The 18,735-nt window shown below is 36.3% G+C and overlaps 3 protein-coding genes and 1 non-coding gene across 6 annotated transcripts; 3 read left to right on the top strand and 1 right to left on the bottom strand.

Annotated features, from left to right (window-relative positions):
* The first annotated feature begins 1,407 nt into the window (after positions 1 to 1,407).
* LOC132285929 (ribonucleoside-diphosphate reductase small chain-like) lies at positions 1,408 to 2,583 on the top strand. The gene has a single exon (XM_059788165.1). The coding sequence runs from the start codon at positions 1,482 to 1,484 to the stop codon at positions 2,475 to 2,477; it is 996 nt and encodes a 331-aa protein (XP_059644148.1). The 5' UTR covers positions 1,408 to 1,481; the 3' UTR covers positions 2,478 to 2,583.
* A 3,175-nt stretch (positions 2,584 to 5,758) lies between these two features.
* TRNAL-AAG (transfer RNA leucine (anticodon AAG)) lies at positions 5,759 to 5,839 on the top strand. The gene has a single exon. It is a non-coding gene; the product is annotated as a tRNA-Leu (tRNA).
* Positions 5,840 to 5,914: 75 nt separating this feature from the next.
* On the top strand, positions 5,915 to 13,845 carry LOC132282531 (TITAN-like protein). 3 transcript variants are annotated; one of them, XM_059784253.1, is made up of 7 exons: positions 5,915 to 6,261; positions 6,671 to 6,770; positions 8,180 to 8,504; positions 8,620 to 8,693; positions 11,733 to 11,787; positions 12,028 to 12,461; positions 13,207 to 13,845. In XM_059784253.1, exons 1-7 carry the CDS (start codon positions 5,930 to 5,932, stop codon positions 13,225 to 13,227), a joined length of 1,341 nt encoding a protein of 446 aa, XP_059640236.1. In that variant the 5' UTR covers positions 5,915 to 5,929; the 3' UTR covers positions 13,228 to 13,845. The 3 variants fall into 3 exon arrangements, with proteins under 3 accessions (XP_059640236.1, XP_059640235.1, XP_059640234.1); XM_059784252.1 differs by having other exon boundaries at positions 6,644 to 6,770; positions 11,742 to 11,787; XM_059784251.1 differs by having other exon boundaries at positions 6,644 to 6,770; positions 13,207 to 13,844.
* Positions 13,846 to 14,250: 405 nt separating this feature from the next.
* On the bottom strand, positions 14,251 to 16,274 carry LOC132281139 (acetolactate synthase 1, chloroplastic-like). Its single transcript, XM_059782873.1, has one exon. The coding sequence runs from the start codon at positions 16,272 to 16,274 to the stop codon at positions 14,433 to 14,435; it is 1,842 nt and encodes a 613-aa protein (XP_059638856.1). The 3' UTR covers positions 14,251 to 14,432.
* Positions 16,275 to 18,735: the final 2,461 nt, after the last annotated feature.

Raw genomic sequence — 18,735 nt, 5'->3', positions numbered from 1 at the left:
AAAATTTAACAGTTGTTGTATATTACCAAACGTATTTTGCTTTTTAAAAAAATGACAACACAACAAATGACAACTTTCAGTTTTCAGAAAAATGACAGCACAACTTAAAACAAAAACCACAGTGTTACCAAACAGGGCTTCAAACTCAACTTTCTAGATACCAAAATACCAAAATAAATCATATGATTTATATGCATGATCCTAGTATTTCTAGCTTAAGTGTTGAGTTCTTTCAAAACTTATAAAAACTTGAACTAACTAATTCTTTAGCAAAGACTTCATATGTCAAATATATATGTAATGAAGTTTAAAGTCTATTACTAATGGTTATAGAAACTCATAAATGATGTAATGGTATGCATGGTCCTATTGGAGATGAGCTTTAAACATCACTTGTATGTCAAACGAAAATGGGGGAGTATGAACACTTCTACAATAACTCTTATAATTTTCATATTATATATATGTTATTTCTAACAAGTGTTCGAAACTTTTTTGATACTTCAAATACTACATAACATTTTTTTTTTTTTTTTTTTTTAAAAATTTTTACACTTGCACATTCAGGTATCATTATAGGGACTTGAATCATAGATTTCTACTTTAAAAGGAGATGAAGTACCACCAGGATAAAGTTTTTTTTTTTTTTTTGCTTTGCATAAACTCGTATAAGCTTTTTAGTAACACAAATCATTTATACTTATACTCATATTTAAAAAAAAAAAGGAAAAAAAGGTGTCAAGGACTTAAGTCTATCAGACCCAATTAAGCCCAATTGGGATGGGCTGAGCTCTGTTCTGAAAATTAGGACCAGAGCCTAGTTGTTCTGATCCGTTGATCAATTAAAGTTAAAACTAGATGGGTCCAAATTGTTCCGACCCATTTGTTAACCCCACTATCAAGTGTTAGCCCATTGACATCCAAGTTTGACTCCGTGATAGTATTTTGGGCTTGGTCCTTAAAGAGTTGATAATTAATTTTTTTTTTTTTTGTCAACAGGCAATTAAAAGAGCTGATAATGACTAGTCTCTCTCTTCATGTCACAGACGGTCTACCAAAATTTAAACTTTGAGCGCCAATCAAATCTCCCGCCACTGTTCAAACAATACCAAAAGCTTCTCTTTCACGATTCACATCCAGCAATTCAAAATTTACAACACAGTTGGCTCCTCGAACCTTCAATTCTCTTCCTTACCAAACATACCCTTCCTCATCTCTTTATTCCCTCCACATCAATCCCACAGTACAAACCTAACCACAAGGCTATTATAGTTATTATACAAAACATAAATGAATTCCCTAAAGAGCCCTCCAGTTCTTTCTCCCGCAAGCTTCGTCCCCAAAATTTTGAATTTCCCCGCTAGTCTTTTAAAACCCTAACCCTATATAAACCACTCATCACCTTCAATCCTAAACATCAATAATCAATTTGTCTGCAAAGCCCCCCAATTTCTTTCACATTTTAATACAACCCCTCTAAGATGCCTTCTATTCCAACAGAGCCCCTTCTGGCCCCAAACCCAGATCGATTCTGTATGTTCCCAATTCAATACCCACAGATCTGGGAAATGTACAAGAAAGCCGAGGCCTCCTTCTGGACAGCCGAGGAGGTCGACCTCTCCGGCGACGTCCGCCACTGGGACGAAATCCTAACCGCAGACGAGAAGCACTTCATCACCCACGTTCTCGCCTTCTTCGCCGCCTCCGACGGCATCGTCCTGGAGAATCTCGCCGGAAGATTCATGAAGGAGGTCCAGGTCGCCGAGGCTAGGGCTTTCTACGGCTTCCAGATCGCCATCGAGAACATCCACTCCGAAATGTACAGTCTCCTGCTCGAGTCCTACATCAAAGACTCGGCCGAGAAGAACCGACTCTTCCACGCGATCGACACCATCCCTTGTGTGCAAAAGAAGGCCAATTGGGCCCTCAGATGGATCGACGGATCGGAATCGTTCGCCGAGAGGATCATCGCCTTCGCGTGCGTGGAGGGCATCTTCTTCTCCGGCAGCTTCTGCGCGATCTTCTGGCTGAAGAAGCGCGGGCTGATGCCGGGACTCACCTTCTCGAACGAGTTGATCTCCCGAGACGAGGGGCTGCACTGTGACTTCGCGTGTTTGCTGTACGAGTTACTGACTCAGAAGCTGAGTGAGGAGCGAGTCAGGGGAATCGTGTCGGACGCGGTGGAGATAGAAAGGGAGTTCGTGTGCGACGCGTTGCCGTGCGCCCTGGTGGGAATGAACGGTGATCTGATGGGCCAGTACATCGAGTTTGTGGCTGATAGGCTGTTGGGTGCGCTAGGGTATGGCAAGATGTACAATGCTCAGAACCCGTTTGATTGGATGGAGCTGATCAGTCTTCAGGGGAAGACTAATTTCTTTGAGAAGAGGGTTGGAGAGTATCAGAAGGCTTCTGTGATGAATAGTTTGAATGGGAATGGTGGAGACTCCCATGTGTTCAAGCTGGATGAAGATTTCTGATTTTCTAATTTTTTTTTTTTAATTTTTTTATAATGTGAAAATTATGTTCTGTTTTTTCTGTTTTTATTTTTGATCCTATCAATAGAGGCTTACTGGATTTTGATAATGGTTTTTTTTTTTTTTTTTTTGAAAAGCAATTTGATCAAAAATTCCTATTTTGATAAACAAGATTAAAACATAATTTTGATCATTTTAAAGATCGTCCCAAAGTCGTAATTGGTCTTTTATGCTCTCAAGTTACCTTAACCTAGATATGTGATTTAGTCTCGGTGTGCTTTTCGCTGGACTTCATCTCTACTGTTGTGGTTGTAAACACACGACTTGACTTTGTCACACATTACATCCCAATTTTTTTTGAAAGAATTTGCTAACACGTGACTTATAATTCTAACAGTCTTCATTGTTTTCAAGTTCCTAGTCAAACTTCAATCAGTACAGAGGTTTAAAGACACCAAATCAGTTTCCTTTCGATGAACAAATGAAGTTTATAAGCAATTCAAGTTGCCTAGAAGTACATAAATACTGTACAAGGAAAAGTCAATTAGTAAAAGTTTCCAAACACTGCACATACTAGGAGTGAAGAACAACATCCTAAGCATTAGGATGAAAATATATCCCTCAAGCTGAAATCTTTGGCCACTCAGGAACAATTTCACTCATGAAAGTTGAAGTTAAATCCATGGTTATCAATTTCACTCAGGAGGGGGTGAGGAGTGAGGACTACCAGCTTCTGAAATTTTAAATGTTTTTTGTTGGTGACTAGTAGATTGATTAATACCTGTGTTCATTTTGCAGGCAAGACATTTTTCTTTTCTTGAGCACATCATGGTTTAGTAACTTTTTATTTAAATTGTCTCTCTTTATCTCCCTTCATTCAGGAAAGCCCTGGTTTATCTTTTTGACAAAATTGAGCGGGGAAAAATGGAAGAAGGAAAAAAGCTATCAGATCGGATTATTGAAATCCACAAAAGCCGGTATGCATGTGAATGTGAACACAACTTTATCTACAGCCTTTGGATAAAATGTGATGTAAGCATTTATTAATGTACTTGTGGTTTTCTTTGGGTTGGATGGATATCCAGACTACCATTCCCAAAAAGATTGTTTCATCTGTACATTAGGTTGCTATTACCTTTTTTTCTCTCTCCTTTTTTTTTTTTTTTTTTAGTGATGAGAACTTATATCTCTATCAGCATAGTACAGAATTATCATAAAATTTCATTGGAAATTTCCCATATGAGGCTCATACTGTGGTGAGCATCGCATCATGGTTTATGATGCATATGAATAGGCTATAAGTTGACACTGATATGCAAACCGTTCCTTTTTTTGTTCTATTAGCCTTTATTATCAGTGATGTTTTCGCCCTTTGTTTGCCTGTTGTAGTTGGGGAAAGACTCTTTCCACCATTTGATTTCGCAATCAATTTCAAAAGAGAGAAGAAGTTTGGACTTGGATAGCTAGGGATGATCAGTCCTTACCTTTTAGACTTTTTTTTTTCATTCTTCTTTCTTTTCATAGGTAATTTTACCCAACCTATAGCCTAGACCAGAGGTTAAGTTGCACCCAATTGACAATGGTTATTTTGCATGAAGCACATGTAATGCAGGTTCCATAAAGGAAAACAGTGCGGTGTTTTAATCCATTTCCATGTTTTTTTTTTCCTTTCATAGTTGGTATTCACACACACGTGCCTCCATTAAGGCTTGAACCACTGACCTCCATTTGAGAAGTAAAGGGCTGATACCGATAATCTATTTCCATAACTTGTTCTAAATGTTAGAGTTTGAAGAACCACAAACTGTGTATTGTTGCTAAATTTGGCCCTTTCTTTCTTTCTATCATTGGTTGCACAGGCAAGGGTCACCGGCGGAAGAGAAAAGGCCCTATTACAGGAACAAAAGGCACGGATCGATTTGGTTCAGAAGAGGCATTTTATGTTAACCCTTTACCAGATTGTTTATGTCAGAAAGAAACACCAAATATGAATACTTGTCTAATTATCAAGTAGATTAGTAGACTTGGCAAAACAAATTCCTTTGATAAAATATCCCCTTGTTGCTGGGTTGGTGGCATGTTTCATTTTCTATAATTTACTGAAGCTTGAGCTAATAATGCCGCCATTACCAGAGTTGGGATTGAGGGTTGTGTATATCTTGAGACTAATTTACTCGGGAATTCTATACGGAAAGATTAAACGGATTGCATCAGGGTGAGGAAGGACATGGGTTGATTGAGACAAAGCGACGACTCAATTCTATCACGAAAGGCTTTTTTTGGACTGAGAAGTTGCTCAAGTGCAAGAGGCGATTCATTGGGTGATACAATACTGCATTGGTGCAGTTGTTACAATAATGTGCTCTATAGGGATGCATATGTTTCGTTCATGGACATTCAATGCAATCGTGGAGAGAAGTGATTCACTTCGCTCCATTCTCAATTCATATAATAATATACTCGATCTCATGGAAACTCATACTTCCTTAGTATTGGTATAGATTTCAGTTTAAATAGTGGAATTCTGTGTACAGTACAATGATTTTATTGCAGGACAATTGGTCCATTACTTGGGGGCTATTTGAGACACAAAGTAGGGGGAGAGGCAAAAAGTCTGAGTCATAAATAGAGAACTATTTATGATGGTGCAATTACCCCTTGAATATTTATTTATTTCCTATTCTTTTACTTTTTTTATTTTTTATTTTTCTTCGTGAAAAACTTAACCAACTAATGAATGCAAATAAAAATTGCAAATAATGAGCATTGGATGGTATTATATCAAATCTACATGAAAATATCTATTTATTATTTATTTTGTTTTAGTTTTTGACAAATAAATTACCCATACACGTTGTAAAAAAAAAAAAAAAGAATTTTTTTTTACATATACATGTACACATTCATTTAGTCTTTAGAATCTTTAGACAACTTTTTTTTTGAAACATTAAACAAATTTACACATGATTTTATGAGGCTTGAATTCTGACCTTCTCAAAGTAGACAATTCAACACGTTTTTTACAAGACCATTTAGTTTTGCAACCCTCTAAGACTTCGTTAGAATATTATCTCTTAATTTTTAAAATTCAAAACAATTGTCTAAGATTTTTGTTTTTTTTTTCCGTAGGCAATAGTTTTGAATGCTAATATTTAAAATTGATGTCATTTGGATTTAAGAAAAAAATCCAATGAATATTTATTATCTGATAACACTGTTTCATATTGATCTCCGCGAGGTTTCAAGTTGAAATATATAATATTTTCCTGAAATAAAAAGCCAAAGTTGAGATGGCCGAGTTGGTCTAAGGCGCCAGATTAAGGTTCTGGTCCGAAAGGGCGTGGGTTCAAATCCCACTCTCAACAATTAGTTAATTTTTTAAAAAATATTTATAAAATTTTATTTTCCCTTTAAAATTAAAATTTTGTTCTCTACGTCCGCTTTCCAGACAAACAATGCAGCAGGACACAAATCTAACGAAGAAACCAAACCCTAACCCTAGCAATACCACGAAGGACAAGCAAAGTAAGAAGAAGAAGAAGAAGGATGAATTCGAGTTCTGCAAAGTCTGCAAACTGAATCACGACCAAGGTCGACGCCATAACTACTTTCCGAGCCACACCAAATCACTCTCCGCCTACCTCTCCCGATTCCAGACCAAACTCTCCGACGTCCGCTTCTTCCTCAAAAACCCTAGCCTCCTCCGCCCAGAACACGCCTCTCGCAATCGACTCTGGTGCGTCTTCTGCGATTTTGACATCGACGAGCTCACTAGCTCCTTCGCTTGGTAACTAAATTTTCACACCTCTTACCGTTTCAATTTCGATCCATTTGGTTGCTGAGAAAATTTAGGAAAGGAAAAAAGAATTTGAAATGTTTAACAAGAATTTTCTATTGTAGTTAGTAGAGGTTTTTTTTATTTATAAAAAAAAGACTGAACAATGTTTGTCAAGAATTTTATGTGGAAATCAATCCTGTTGTTCTTAGCAGAGTTGAAATTCTCCTTTTTCCGGAATAATACATAAGGCAAAACATTGGATACCGAGATTTATATATTTTTGTTGTTGTTTTTGGGTTTCATCTGAAGCAAAACAGAGGGTTTATGGCTTTGGTTTTCAATTTTTATACTATTGTTGTTTTGGGATTCTTGTTTTGAATTGTGTTAATAGTGGTAATGCTATAAATCATCTGGCAAGTGAGGATCATTTGAAGAATTTGAAGAGATTTTTGTGGAAGTATGGCGGTGGGATGGATCGCTTGGATGCTTTAAGGATTTCTGATGTGGATCTTGCTAAGGTACTTTTCTCTTTTTTGTGTCTTTTAATGCGTAATTTACTTCTTTTGAATGTATTATATGTGCTGGTTGGTTATGACAGGAGATTGTTTCAAACTAGTGTCTTCTATAAACTAAGATAAGTGAGTAGAGAATTATTGACATGAACAGTGGGCATACTAGAGAATAATTGACATGAACAGTGGGCATAGTAGCATTCAAATATCAGCTCTTGTTCTTCTAATTTATCACTGCACCACACTTAATAACTTACAGACTTATTCCTGTCCATCTGTGTGTGAGAGGTCGTAATGGCTGCAAAAATAGCAACTTCTAGAGTTGGGATGCATTTGGCTTCAATTTGTACCATCGTGCTTTACACTGACATAGTGACATACACTGGCCAACTTTCTAGGAGTTAAAGAAAAACATAGCATTTGAATTACATGAAACACAATAGAAGTGCGATCTGAATTTTTTTGAACTCGTTAGATACCATGAAAATATTAATCATAAACGGCCTTATTTAGCAGGTGTTGTTTTCTTGTTGTTGACAATTGGCTATGTAGACATCTAGAAATTACGTTTTTTTCATTATAGTCAAAAGCCTCTTTCAACAGTTTTTAAGTGGCTTTGCTTTGGGGAAAAAACAGAAGCTTTTTAGAGCCTGTCAAATTTTTTTAGTTATAGATGCTTTTCTGATTGGATGGTGACAGATTGTAAAAAGGTTTTCTGTTCAACAAAGGTCTTTTGTATATGCAAGTGTTTCATATTTTTGTATATGTAAGTGTTACATATTCTTAGGATTTTTGTAAGAGATACTTGGTACTTTTCATTCTCGATAATTGCATTTTGGATGACAATGTTTATACTTCAGAGCACAGCCACTTTGTACGAGTTTAATTCCCTGCACGTGACATTGTCAGCTTAGTTTGTTTTTTTATTTTTTTATTTTCTCTAACACAATTGTCCTTTATCCTAAGAAGTATTACTCAGTGTGTGTGAAAAAAAATATAATAGGTAACATTAACTCTCTCTCTCTCTCTCCATTACTAGATGTCTTGATACAAGTTCAGCTGCTGTATAAATATTATTTGCGGCATATATATGCTTTATTTTATTTTTCTCATGTAGAAATAAGTTTATTTGCTTATAAGTTATAACTGGAATTCATATATAAACTAAGCGTGACTTATTGTTTCTGTGCATATATATACACATCCACACACATGCTTGTGGGTACAAATTGTTCTGGCATATTGGCTTACTTAAGCATTTGAGATAAAGGTAAGGTTGATGATGAAATTATAATGGCATATGTTTTTGTTAACTATATTGATACTTTTAGAATCTCTACTCATTGAAATAAATATTATTTCTTTAGATAGTTCTGTCACATTATTTACCAGTTTTCATGTATTTGTGGTTGCAGTGGGAGAAAAAGTGCAAATCATTGAAGATTGGAGCTGCTACTGAAGGATCTCATGGACCTAATATTGGACCTTCAAATGATATCCGCAATGAACTGAGCTCTGAATATATAGATACTTTTGACAAAAATAATATCCTTTCTCTTAAATCAAGCTTTTCAAATGGTGTTTTGCCTTTACAAAATTATACGAATGAGAGATATCAGGTATCCCATTCAGAACTATCTGAAGTCGGAGAGGTTGGCCCTCTTCTACATGATGATATCATACATGTACATGTGGACGCACAATTGGGTACAAATCCATGGGGTTTAAAAGATGTAACAGGTGTGTGCATATTCTGAAAACCTCATATCTTACTATTAATGTTTAAGTTGTTGTGAAGGTTCATGTGGAGCAAGACTACTTGCACTGACATTTTGGTGCTTGTATTGTGATTCAGGTTACATGGATGGCCAACACTCTCTCCTTTATGATGGTAGGACATCCTCAGCTGATGGTTTTAGTAATGGAGGGGTAAGTTTGCTCATCCACATAATCTCCAAATTATTTGTTTTTGGTTCTGGTCCCTGGTTATATTATTATTATTATTTCTTATTCAGATTTTATTTGGAAATATTTTTGTTTGGATAGAACTTTTCAAATGAGGTAGTTATTTGATTATAGACTTGCTAGAGACTTAATTAAGGTGAGATGCCCTGTTTTGTAGGAAAGGATATGAATTTGAAAAAAAAAAGTTTTTATTTCTTCTTCTTAATATTTTTTTTTTTTCCAATCAAGGTAGCCAATGGGGAAAGTGATTCACTAAAGGGAGAGCATAGATTTTAGGACTCACCTCTTGTTGAAGGCTATTTCCTTCGGCCATATTTTTACCTCATTGCCTTTCATGAAGAAATTGATGTCATCCAGGTCATGAACCAGCCATATTATAGTGTGTGTTCCATTTATCAAAAAAAATATTATAATGTGTGTTCCGTAAGCCAACAAACTGTGTGTTTCTTTTTGTTCTGATTTTCAAGAGGCAACAATAGTCAGTTACAACACTTATGTGATGGTCGAAATATGTGCTTCTTTTGGAAGGTTGAGATTTATGTTTTGATGTCTTCTAGAAAAACTGTCTTTGCATTGAACATCAGCAGATATGGAAATGTTCGTTTAAATTTAAGTAAATGAAAATTTTAAATAAAACATTTTTTAATTCAACCGTGATTCATAAAATTTGAGTTTGTTTTTATATTATTGCTGCTTCTGGGGTGGGATGAAGTTGTAAAAGTTTATGAAAATTTTCAGAAGTTATGAAAAATTGCTTTTGATTGGATTGGACAGAAAGTTATTTGCTTTCACTCAGTATTTGCAGGCTGTATTTCTCTCTTCATTTAGTCCTTGTTTACCAATTGAAAATGCTCAAGTGCGCCTTTAAATGCTTTGTGGTGGTTTACAGCTAATAGTAGCCCAAGTAACCTAAATGTTTGGGATAGATTAAGCTAGAGAAAGTATGTGGTGCATGGTGGGCGCCCTCAATATTACATATATCTATCTTTTTCTAGAGTTTGTATAAGCTAGTGTTGTGTTGGAATTTGGTGGTTGGCTTTTTGTGAATAGGTTTGCTTTTTGGTTAAACGAATATTGATTAATAATAAAAAAGGGTGAAGAATTGTACAATGACTTTCTTAGTTGAGATTGAAATCTTTCCAAGTTGCATGGACGTGGTTTGGTGCCTGGCTCCTTCTCAGGGATTCCCCTTGCCTTTTAGATTGCATTGGGTGGAAACAACCTTTTTAAGAGCTTTTTAAAAACAGTAGAGTCTGATGGATGTTGCACCTAGCTTTTGCTTAAATATACAAGGTTGCGGAATTGACTATTTGGAGAATCTCTTAGTACAGGCCTTTGCAACCCTAGATAGGACATTTGTTTCAGAATGTTTTCTATTGTCTCATTTAATTGATCCTTGTGCATTCTACTGATGTATCTCCACTTGTTCTCTATTTTGAAAGACGCGTTGCATTGAAGGTTGCATTTTTGTATAGACACTTAGAGAATGACCTCTCTCGGTTGTATGTTTCTTTGCCTTCTTTTTTTTTTTTTTTTTTCCACTTGCATTCTACTGGTAATCACATTTTGACACAAGGTTGGGAATGTACGGGAACTTGAACTAAGGACACAAGTCTTAATGGAAATCTAAAACGTGGCAGGCACAGTTCAAGTAACATAGACATTGACTTAATGTCTGGTCTTAAACCAGGGATTTCTTCTCTTTGTTGGCGTCTTCTTTTTTACTCTTACGGGCTTATAGGCTCGTAATTTGTGGGTGGTAGTATTTTGACTTGACAAGATTCACTGGGATTTTAGAGGCTATATGGATTATGGAGCACTGGTGGCCTCTCCTGTGAGGGAGGATATGACCATGTACTTGCACATTTTTGTCCGAAGAACTTGTCTTCTGGCAGTTAAGCTGGGGATTTGACAATTGGTTTTAAGTCTGTTAGAAAGTTGTTAATGTATTATTTTGGCTTAAAAACTTGTTTCTGGACATTTTCTGGAAATTTGATTGGCCCTAAAACCTTTAGCAAAAACTGTGTGTGTGTTACGAGTGTCTATTAGTTCTGTAGTTTTGTTTGTGATATTCTCATAATTGTCTGCTCTGTATCTCAATGAAAATTGTTCACTAATTCTGCCAAATTGGTAGGGTGATTTATTGGTACAATGGTATAAGTTGAACTGATAGGTATGAAGACACAGGTTCAAGACTGAAACATTCACTTTGTGCAAATTAATGACAAATGTTAGACATGGCTCTAATTTATCCCTCACAGCACGCATTCAATTGTTGCTCTTCAGATAGAGAAGTTTCTGTTTGTGTCATTTTTGTTTTCTTTGTTTCATCGTCATAAAAAAATTGACAACAATTTATTATGCTCCATATAACTCATGTTATGAATTTCGTAAATTATTCACTTGAGTGCTTGAGATAGGTTTAAGCTTTAAATTTTCATCATTTCAGAATACCTGCATGCAAAATGGTGCAACGGATTGCATATAGCATGAACAACACAGTTAAGAATGGAGTGTTGTAAAAGCTACTTATGATGGAAGTACAATTTTTGATGCTTGAAAAGAACTGCTTTCCTGAGCCCAATATGGCTCTGTTATACGAAAAAGTTTTTCTAAAAGAAGAATAATAAAATAAAACATAGTAAAAAGAAGCCTAAAAAAGCCAACACGACTTTTCTAAAATCCTAAAAAGATAATAAACATGAAAAATGTTTTACCAGTGATGAAGATAAGAACAAGAAAGCCTAATCTTATATATCAGCTTAACAGTGCAAAGTGTTATAAATTTGTTGTGTGATGTTGACATTAAAAAGTCAATTCTTTACATTTCTTTCTTTGTCTCTTTGCTTTCCTGTGGTTCAATATGGCTTCCTATATTCCTTCAGATTCTTAGTTTGCTTTGTTTGATTTTCAATTTTATAATGGGATTAGATCAAACATTTTATTCTGTTCATATAAATTCATTGTTAAACCATTGGCAAACATTTAATGTCTGTGGTATAGCTGTACCAGGTCTGTCAAGATGGAAGAACAATTAATGGAGGAAGCATTTGTCAGGGTATACAAGTTTGACTACTGCAATTTGGTTTTTGTTTCTTATCTAAATTTCTACTTCAATGCTAATTTCTCTGAAGCAGCATGGTTCATAATTTGGTGAAATTGTTTTATGGAATGCAATTTCAGACATCATTTGCTGTAAAACCCATATAGGTATATGGGCAGTGTAGTGCTAAAGAAGATCGATATGGTGGATTTGTTTCACATGCATTGCTTATCTGAGATCTTCTATTATTTTCAGGTTTGCACGCCATCACTCAAATTTCATCCACTGTTCGTGAAGATGGTAAAGGAAATGTGCATTCTGGAGCACCTCCTCCTTGGTTCAACGCAACTGAAGCAAATCCACTAAATGTTGGACTAAAACCAGGGTTAGGACTGAGTACTGTTGCCTCTCCTCTCAGTAAACCTGGGAAGTCCCAGAAATTGAACCCGAAACGGGTGGGAGCTGCTTGGGCAGAGAAGAGAAAGATTGAACTGGAGATGGAAAGGAGAGGAGAGTGTATCACCAATAATTTTGATGCTAACTGGCTCCCTAATTTTGGTAGAGTTTGGCAATCAGGTAGCCGAAAGGAATCTAGAAAAGAATTTGAGGTGGAGGACAAAAAACCGCTAAAGGTTGAAACTGAAACTGAGACATCAATCAAGTTACAGCCTTACATAAGCAAACGAATGGTAAACCTTGAATCCCCATGTACCATGTTATAAAGTTTTTATTTTTCTTCGTTATTTTAAAGAGATTAGATTATGGCTTTTGATATATAATCTCATTTTACAATTGTGTGCCGGGATGGTGATTCGTTTTTCATATGTATTCCTTCATTTATCTCCTATGGTTGATATAGAGCTTGCAATTTCTGGTCTATCCTTATTATGATACAACGTGTTCATGCAAGCAGTGCAAGGAGTAACTTAAAATGAGTAGCATTACCATCAATTTAGAGTAGATTAGAATTAATTAGAGATATTTTGGTTCCGTGTTGTATTAAATGCAGTTCTTATGCTTCTGTAAATTTAAACTACTGTATTATTATTAGTATTAATTTTTGTAGAACTTGGGGGAAAGTATTATCATCTCCATTTTTTTTTTTCTCCGTTTTTCAGTGGTTGGGTTGCACAGACATGCGTCTGCTTTTATTATAATGCCACTACTACTACTATTAATTTCTTGTGGAACTTGGAGGAAAGTATTGTCATCTCCAATTTTTTATTTACTTTTCTGGTGGTGGGTTGTCCAGCGCATGCTTCTGCATTTACTATTACAACCTGTTACCCACTATTTCATTTGGTCTCTAACTAATGCTAACAAAATTCTATTCAATTATCTCACTAATACTGGGTATTGAGCACCCAGTATTTAGTTGCATGGTTTTGTGGAATGGACTAACTGAGGCTAACTTGTTTCCTTTGGTTATTGCAGCGAAGGGATGACGGGAAGTAGTGCTTCATTCACGAGAGAATCACTAGTAGCCTTACAAGTTTTCGATGGGGAGTAGTCATTTCATGAGAATCACTAGCAGGCTTTAAAGTTTTAGATCCCGGTGCTGCTCGAGTATGCATATATTTTTCTGTATTCGCCTTCAATTTTGATTGGAGGTCAAATGGTTCCAGAATTTTGTTAAAAGAGGCAGCTCATTGACAATCAGCTTCAAAGTCCATTCGTAAATCCGTTCTCCAGAGTATTGGACTAAAAATGCTGTCAACTTAGACGTCCACACAACGCATGTATATATATACACATTAGTGGGACATGTCAATTTTTGTTCATCGCTGTAGTGTTCTATGCTAACTCACCATTGTCATTGTATTCAGCAAACTCGTCATTAGGTGATGCATCAAAAGAACATCTGTAATGCGCTCTTTTTTTCTTTTTCTTATTTTTTATTTTTTATTTTTAGAAATAAGTCAAAATAAGTCTCTTATTTTGACTTATTTTTGCAAGCATTTTGATATTATTCAAACCGTAACAAACGTTACTAAATATTTTTGTACTTTTGCTTCGTTATATTAAGTTGGCAGAAGCAAAAAATAGGAAACAGAAACTATTACCAAACAAATCCTAAAAGAGGTGTTATTTTCGGTTTATTGTCGGACCAACATTCAAGCTACACTTATGTAAGTTTCTGCACTTGCACAAAAGCTATTGTGGTTTGAAATATGCTGCAAATTCCTTATAACACGGATATAAATGTTTTGGTTAAATGTTGTACTTTAGTGATAGCTTTCTTATCATTCAAAAAAGTTACAATGGTTACCATTATGATTATACCATATTGAAGCAAGAAAGTTTAAACATCACATCTGGCCTACATGTCAATCAGCTCAACATAAAAGAAGAAGTCAAACCCCTTTACTATGTGGCAACTTTCATCAATCCAAACCCTGATAACACGGGGCCACCACCCTAATTCATCATTAAAGCACAGCAAGTATCTTTGTAACATTACAGCAAATAGATCGAACTTCATATTCGTAGTAGTCTCAAAAATGACAAAAAAGCTCATTATTACAAACAGTGCATGAAATAAACAAAGTATACCCCACCCCCAATAACGAACTATGTAAAGCTGAAAATACAACAGGTCAAGCCATTCCTACCTACGACACTTAGAACTATGTAAAGCTGAAAAATACAAAAGGTCAATATCAATATGTGAATGTCCCATTACCTTGGGTAACCACATCTTCCAGGGTTCCACACCACTCATATGGTCCAACTACATCCAGCAAGTAGGGACCAGGGGTATCCAACATTTTCTGAATTGCAGCTCTAACATCTTCCATCTTGGTCACACGGGCAGCAGGTATATCCCATTCTTCTGCATGCTTCACCGGATCATCAAGATGAGGAACCGTACTCAGCACCATTATCTTTACCGGAAGATCCTCCCTACTGATTGTCCCCAACTCTTGGACATTCATCAGGAAACCTCTCTCACCATCAATGCACACAACAGCAGCATCAGGTCTTGCAACAGTGGCTCCGATTGCAGCAGGCAAACCAAAACCCATAAACCCCAACCCACCCGATGTCAGCAACTGCCGAGGCGCATTAAAGTTGTAAAAACGCGCAGCACACATTTCATGCTGCTCAGAACCACCAGTACTTATGATGGCATTCCCATTGGTCAACTCACCAAGAACCAGAATTGCATATTCAGGAGAAATAGCTTCTTCAAAAGTCTTGAACCTCAATGGGTTTCTAATTTTCTGCATCTTTAGCTCCTTCCTCCAAGCGGAAAAATCAAGCTTACCCTCGTCTCCTCTCCTCTCTAATATCTTATTCATATCGTAAAGAGCTAACTTCACATCTGCCCTAACCGGCCAATGTGCTTGCTTATTCTTCCCTATCTCAGCTGAATCTATATCAATATGAACAATTTTAGCCTGGCTAGCGAAAGTTTCAGGCTTTCCAATTGCACGTTCATCAAAACCTACCCCGAGGCCAAGCAACAAATCACTTTTATCTACACCATAATTAGCATAAACAGTACCGTGCTTTCCAAGCATTTGTAGGGACAGCTCATCAGAACACGGGTATGCCCCGAGACCCATCAAACTACATGCCACCGGAATCCCGGTCAGCTCCACAAATCGCCTCAACTCCTCACTTGAATTCAAACACCCACCACCCACATACAACAGAGGCCTTTTTGACTCCGATATCAACCTTAAAATCTGTTCCAATTGGGGCTCATTGAGTGGTTTTGGCAAGTTAGGCATGTAATCAGGAGGTAATTGAATGGGTTGATCCCAATTTGGAACCATCATTTGTTGTAGTATATCTTTTGGAATATTAATTAACACAGGACCTGGTCGGCCCGAAGATGCAATAAAGAAAGCTTCACGCACAATTCTAGGAATGTATTCTACATCTAAAACAAGATAATTATGCTTAGTGATCGATTGAGTTACCTCCACAATTGGGGTTTCTTGCATTCCGTCAGTGCCGATCATTCGTCTGGGGACTTGTCCGACAATAGCTACGATTGGGACGCTATCGAGCATCGCGTCAGCAAGTCCGCTGACCAGATTGGTGGCGCCGGGGGCCGAAGTGGCGATGCAGACGCCCGGGCGACCGGAGGTGCGTGCGTAGCCGTTGGCAGCGAAGACGCCACCCTGTTCGTGCCGCGGAAGGACGTTTCGGATGGTGGTGGAGCGTGTGAGGGCTTGCTGGATCTCGAATGACGTGCCGCCCGGGTAGGCGAAGACGTTGGTGACGCCTTCGCGCTCGAGGGCTTCGACGAGGACGTCGGATCCCTTTCTGTCTTCGTCCGCTGCGAATCGGGATATGAGGGTTCCGGGGAGGGCTTTGGTGGCGGTTGTGGTGGGTTTGGGGTTGGAAAGGACATTGGAGAAGGCAAGATGGCGGCTGGGAGTGGGTTTTTGGGGGTTCCAGGAGGATTGGAAGGCAAGACTTGGACTGGGTTTTGGGCGTGAGAGAGGAGAGGGCGATAAGAGGGAAGCGCACCAAACAGTGGCCGCCATGTTTAACGAGCAGAGAGAGAAACGGACGCTTGCAGATATCTCTACAACTCTTTAGGGTTCTATACAGTTGACCCGGACTGTAGCTAGACAATGAAGGAAAAGAAAAATAAAGCTTGCTTGGTTTAGAAGTCTCAAAACTGTTTTCAAGAATAATATGATTTGAGTTTTCTCAAAGGATGAGAATTGAGAAGAGTTTTGAGTTTTTTCAATTAGAAAATATGCTTGGCTATGAAAATTATAAAACAGTAATATGATTGGTTGTATATACTAAAAATAATTTTTTGAAAATTAAAGAAAATTGCATATTACTCTTTAATAACTTTCTGAAAATTAAAGAATATTGCATATTACTCTTTTATTTATTTCTTAAATTATTATAAGTATTGGATCTGCATTGTTGTTATATATTCATAAATTAGCTAGACAATGCTGTCCGTATATATATATTTTTCTTTTATAAGAAATGGAGAGCTGCTTACAGTTACAATTTCATTTGGAGTGTTAGTTTGGTTTGTATCAACCGGCAAGAAAGGAAAAAAACAAAACATTTCACGAAATTCCTCCATAAAATATTAAATTTTTTTAGTTTTTAGTGAAAGTTGTAACATTATATTTTGATTCCTTATCATGTTCTTGTTAGTTGTTTATCTTGGTTGATATATTAGAACTCTGTTATTATGTTACAATTTTATAACTATTTAAATTAAGATTCTTCTCCACATTCAAACAAAAAAAAAAAAAACAAAAAGTAGTGGAGCAAAAGTTTCATTTGACAGATTCTTGAAAATTCATATATCTTTTTTTTCAAAGATATATGGTATATGTTTTTGTAGAAAAATTTTGTGGAAAAATTGGGTGGTTACAATGAAATACGGAAACATACCGACACGGTATCAATTTCGTGTAATATTATGAATTTAAATGTAATAGTTAACATATCCATAAATTAAGAAACAAGTAAATAAAACACAAGATTTCATTAAACATCAAATAAATTTAAAGTCTTAAACCATTCATTATACGAAAAGAAAAAAGAAAAAAGAAGCATTAAATTAAGAAACAAGTAAATAAAACACAAGATTTCATTTCATAACACACTAAACATAAAATAAATTTAAAGTTTTAAGCCATTCATTACACGAAAAATAAAAAAGAAAAAATCCTTTAAATAGTATTCTCGGCCTATTCTAGTCGTATCCAAAAAGTATCCGGCGTATCCTCAGTGTATATCAGTCGTATCCGAAAATTTAAAATAAATTTTAAAAAATCAAAATATTGGACACGTGTTATACCGCCACAGCACCTTCGGGAATGTATCCGTGCTTCCCAGGTTACTTTTTACAAAATTTTCCTTTAATTCCCTGCTATCCCCCAATAAAGTTTTAAAAAATTCATTGCTCTCCCTTTCCAGCTGTTTCGTCTAACCAAACTAAACATTACATCCTCCCATATTCACCTACAATCATTTGCTTATATTTAGTATTTATAACCATAAATCTTATTATTTACTTAAGCAAAAAATTGATTAATCCCCTTCTTAGAAACAAAAACTACCAAATTAATAATATTAATGCAGTTAATATATGAAACATATCAATAGGAATTGCAAAAGTTCTGAAACATATGTTCAGGGCAAAGAATAAATTGTTGGACTGACAATCGGATAAAGGGAGCTGAGCATTACTCTCCGTAACTATTGTTGCAGACCTCATTTATCCTCTTAGAAGGTGGAGAAAAGACATTATCAGATCCTTATTAAATCTGAGGGCAAGGCTGGCCTTGAGATTGAAAAAATCTCGAAATACCTTAGACAGACTTTAAATGTGAAGCCCTTTATACACAAGTGATATGCTTGTCCTATTTTTTTTTTTTTTTTTAGGCCCCTTTTTGCTGCATTTGGTTTGACTTTTTTTTTTTTTTTAATTTTTAGTAGCCCATCATTCTTGAAGCCCCTTGCTGCGGTTATAATTTTTTTTTTTTTTTTGGTGGCCCAACATTCATGGGCCTATAAATTTTGATTTGCTGCATTTGGTTGTAATTTTTTTTTTTTTTTTTTTTTTTTGTGGCCCATCATACATGGACCTATAAGTTTGGAGGCCCCTTATATTCTGAGGCCCTAGGCGACCGCCTTGGTCGCCTTGGGCCAGGGCCGGCCCTGTTTGAGGGACTCAACTCTAATTCTGAAAACTCCCTTGAAATAGTTAGAAAATAATGGTAAGCCGTTTTTCTTGTTTCAAGGGAGTTTGGAAGCGAATGTGAGAGCAAGAGTAGAAAAATGACAAAATCTAAGTCACATATAGTAAGATTGAAAACAAAAACGTGCGCAAAACGTGAGAACGAAAGCACAAAGTATGCTAGTAGCACCCGTTTAGAATAATTATATGACTTGGGTCAAGATTGCCTATCAAGTACACGTCAATCTGTCCAAGCAGCCTACAAATAATAATATGCGACCTAGTCC

The sequence above is a fragment of the Cornus florida genome, unplaced genomic scaffold (assembly GCF_030987335.1).
Source record: "Cornus florida cultivar Cherokee Brave unplaced genomic scaffold, ASM3098733v1 CherokeeBrave_3.0.0_Hap2_Chr11, whole genome shotgun sequence".
NCBI lineage: Eukaryota > Viridiplantae > Streptophyta > Magnoliopsida > Cornales > Cornaceae > Cornus > Cornus florida.
The sequence above is the reverse complement of the archived record's forward strand: the minus strand, read 5'-3'. Positions and strand labels throughout refer to the sequence as shown.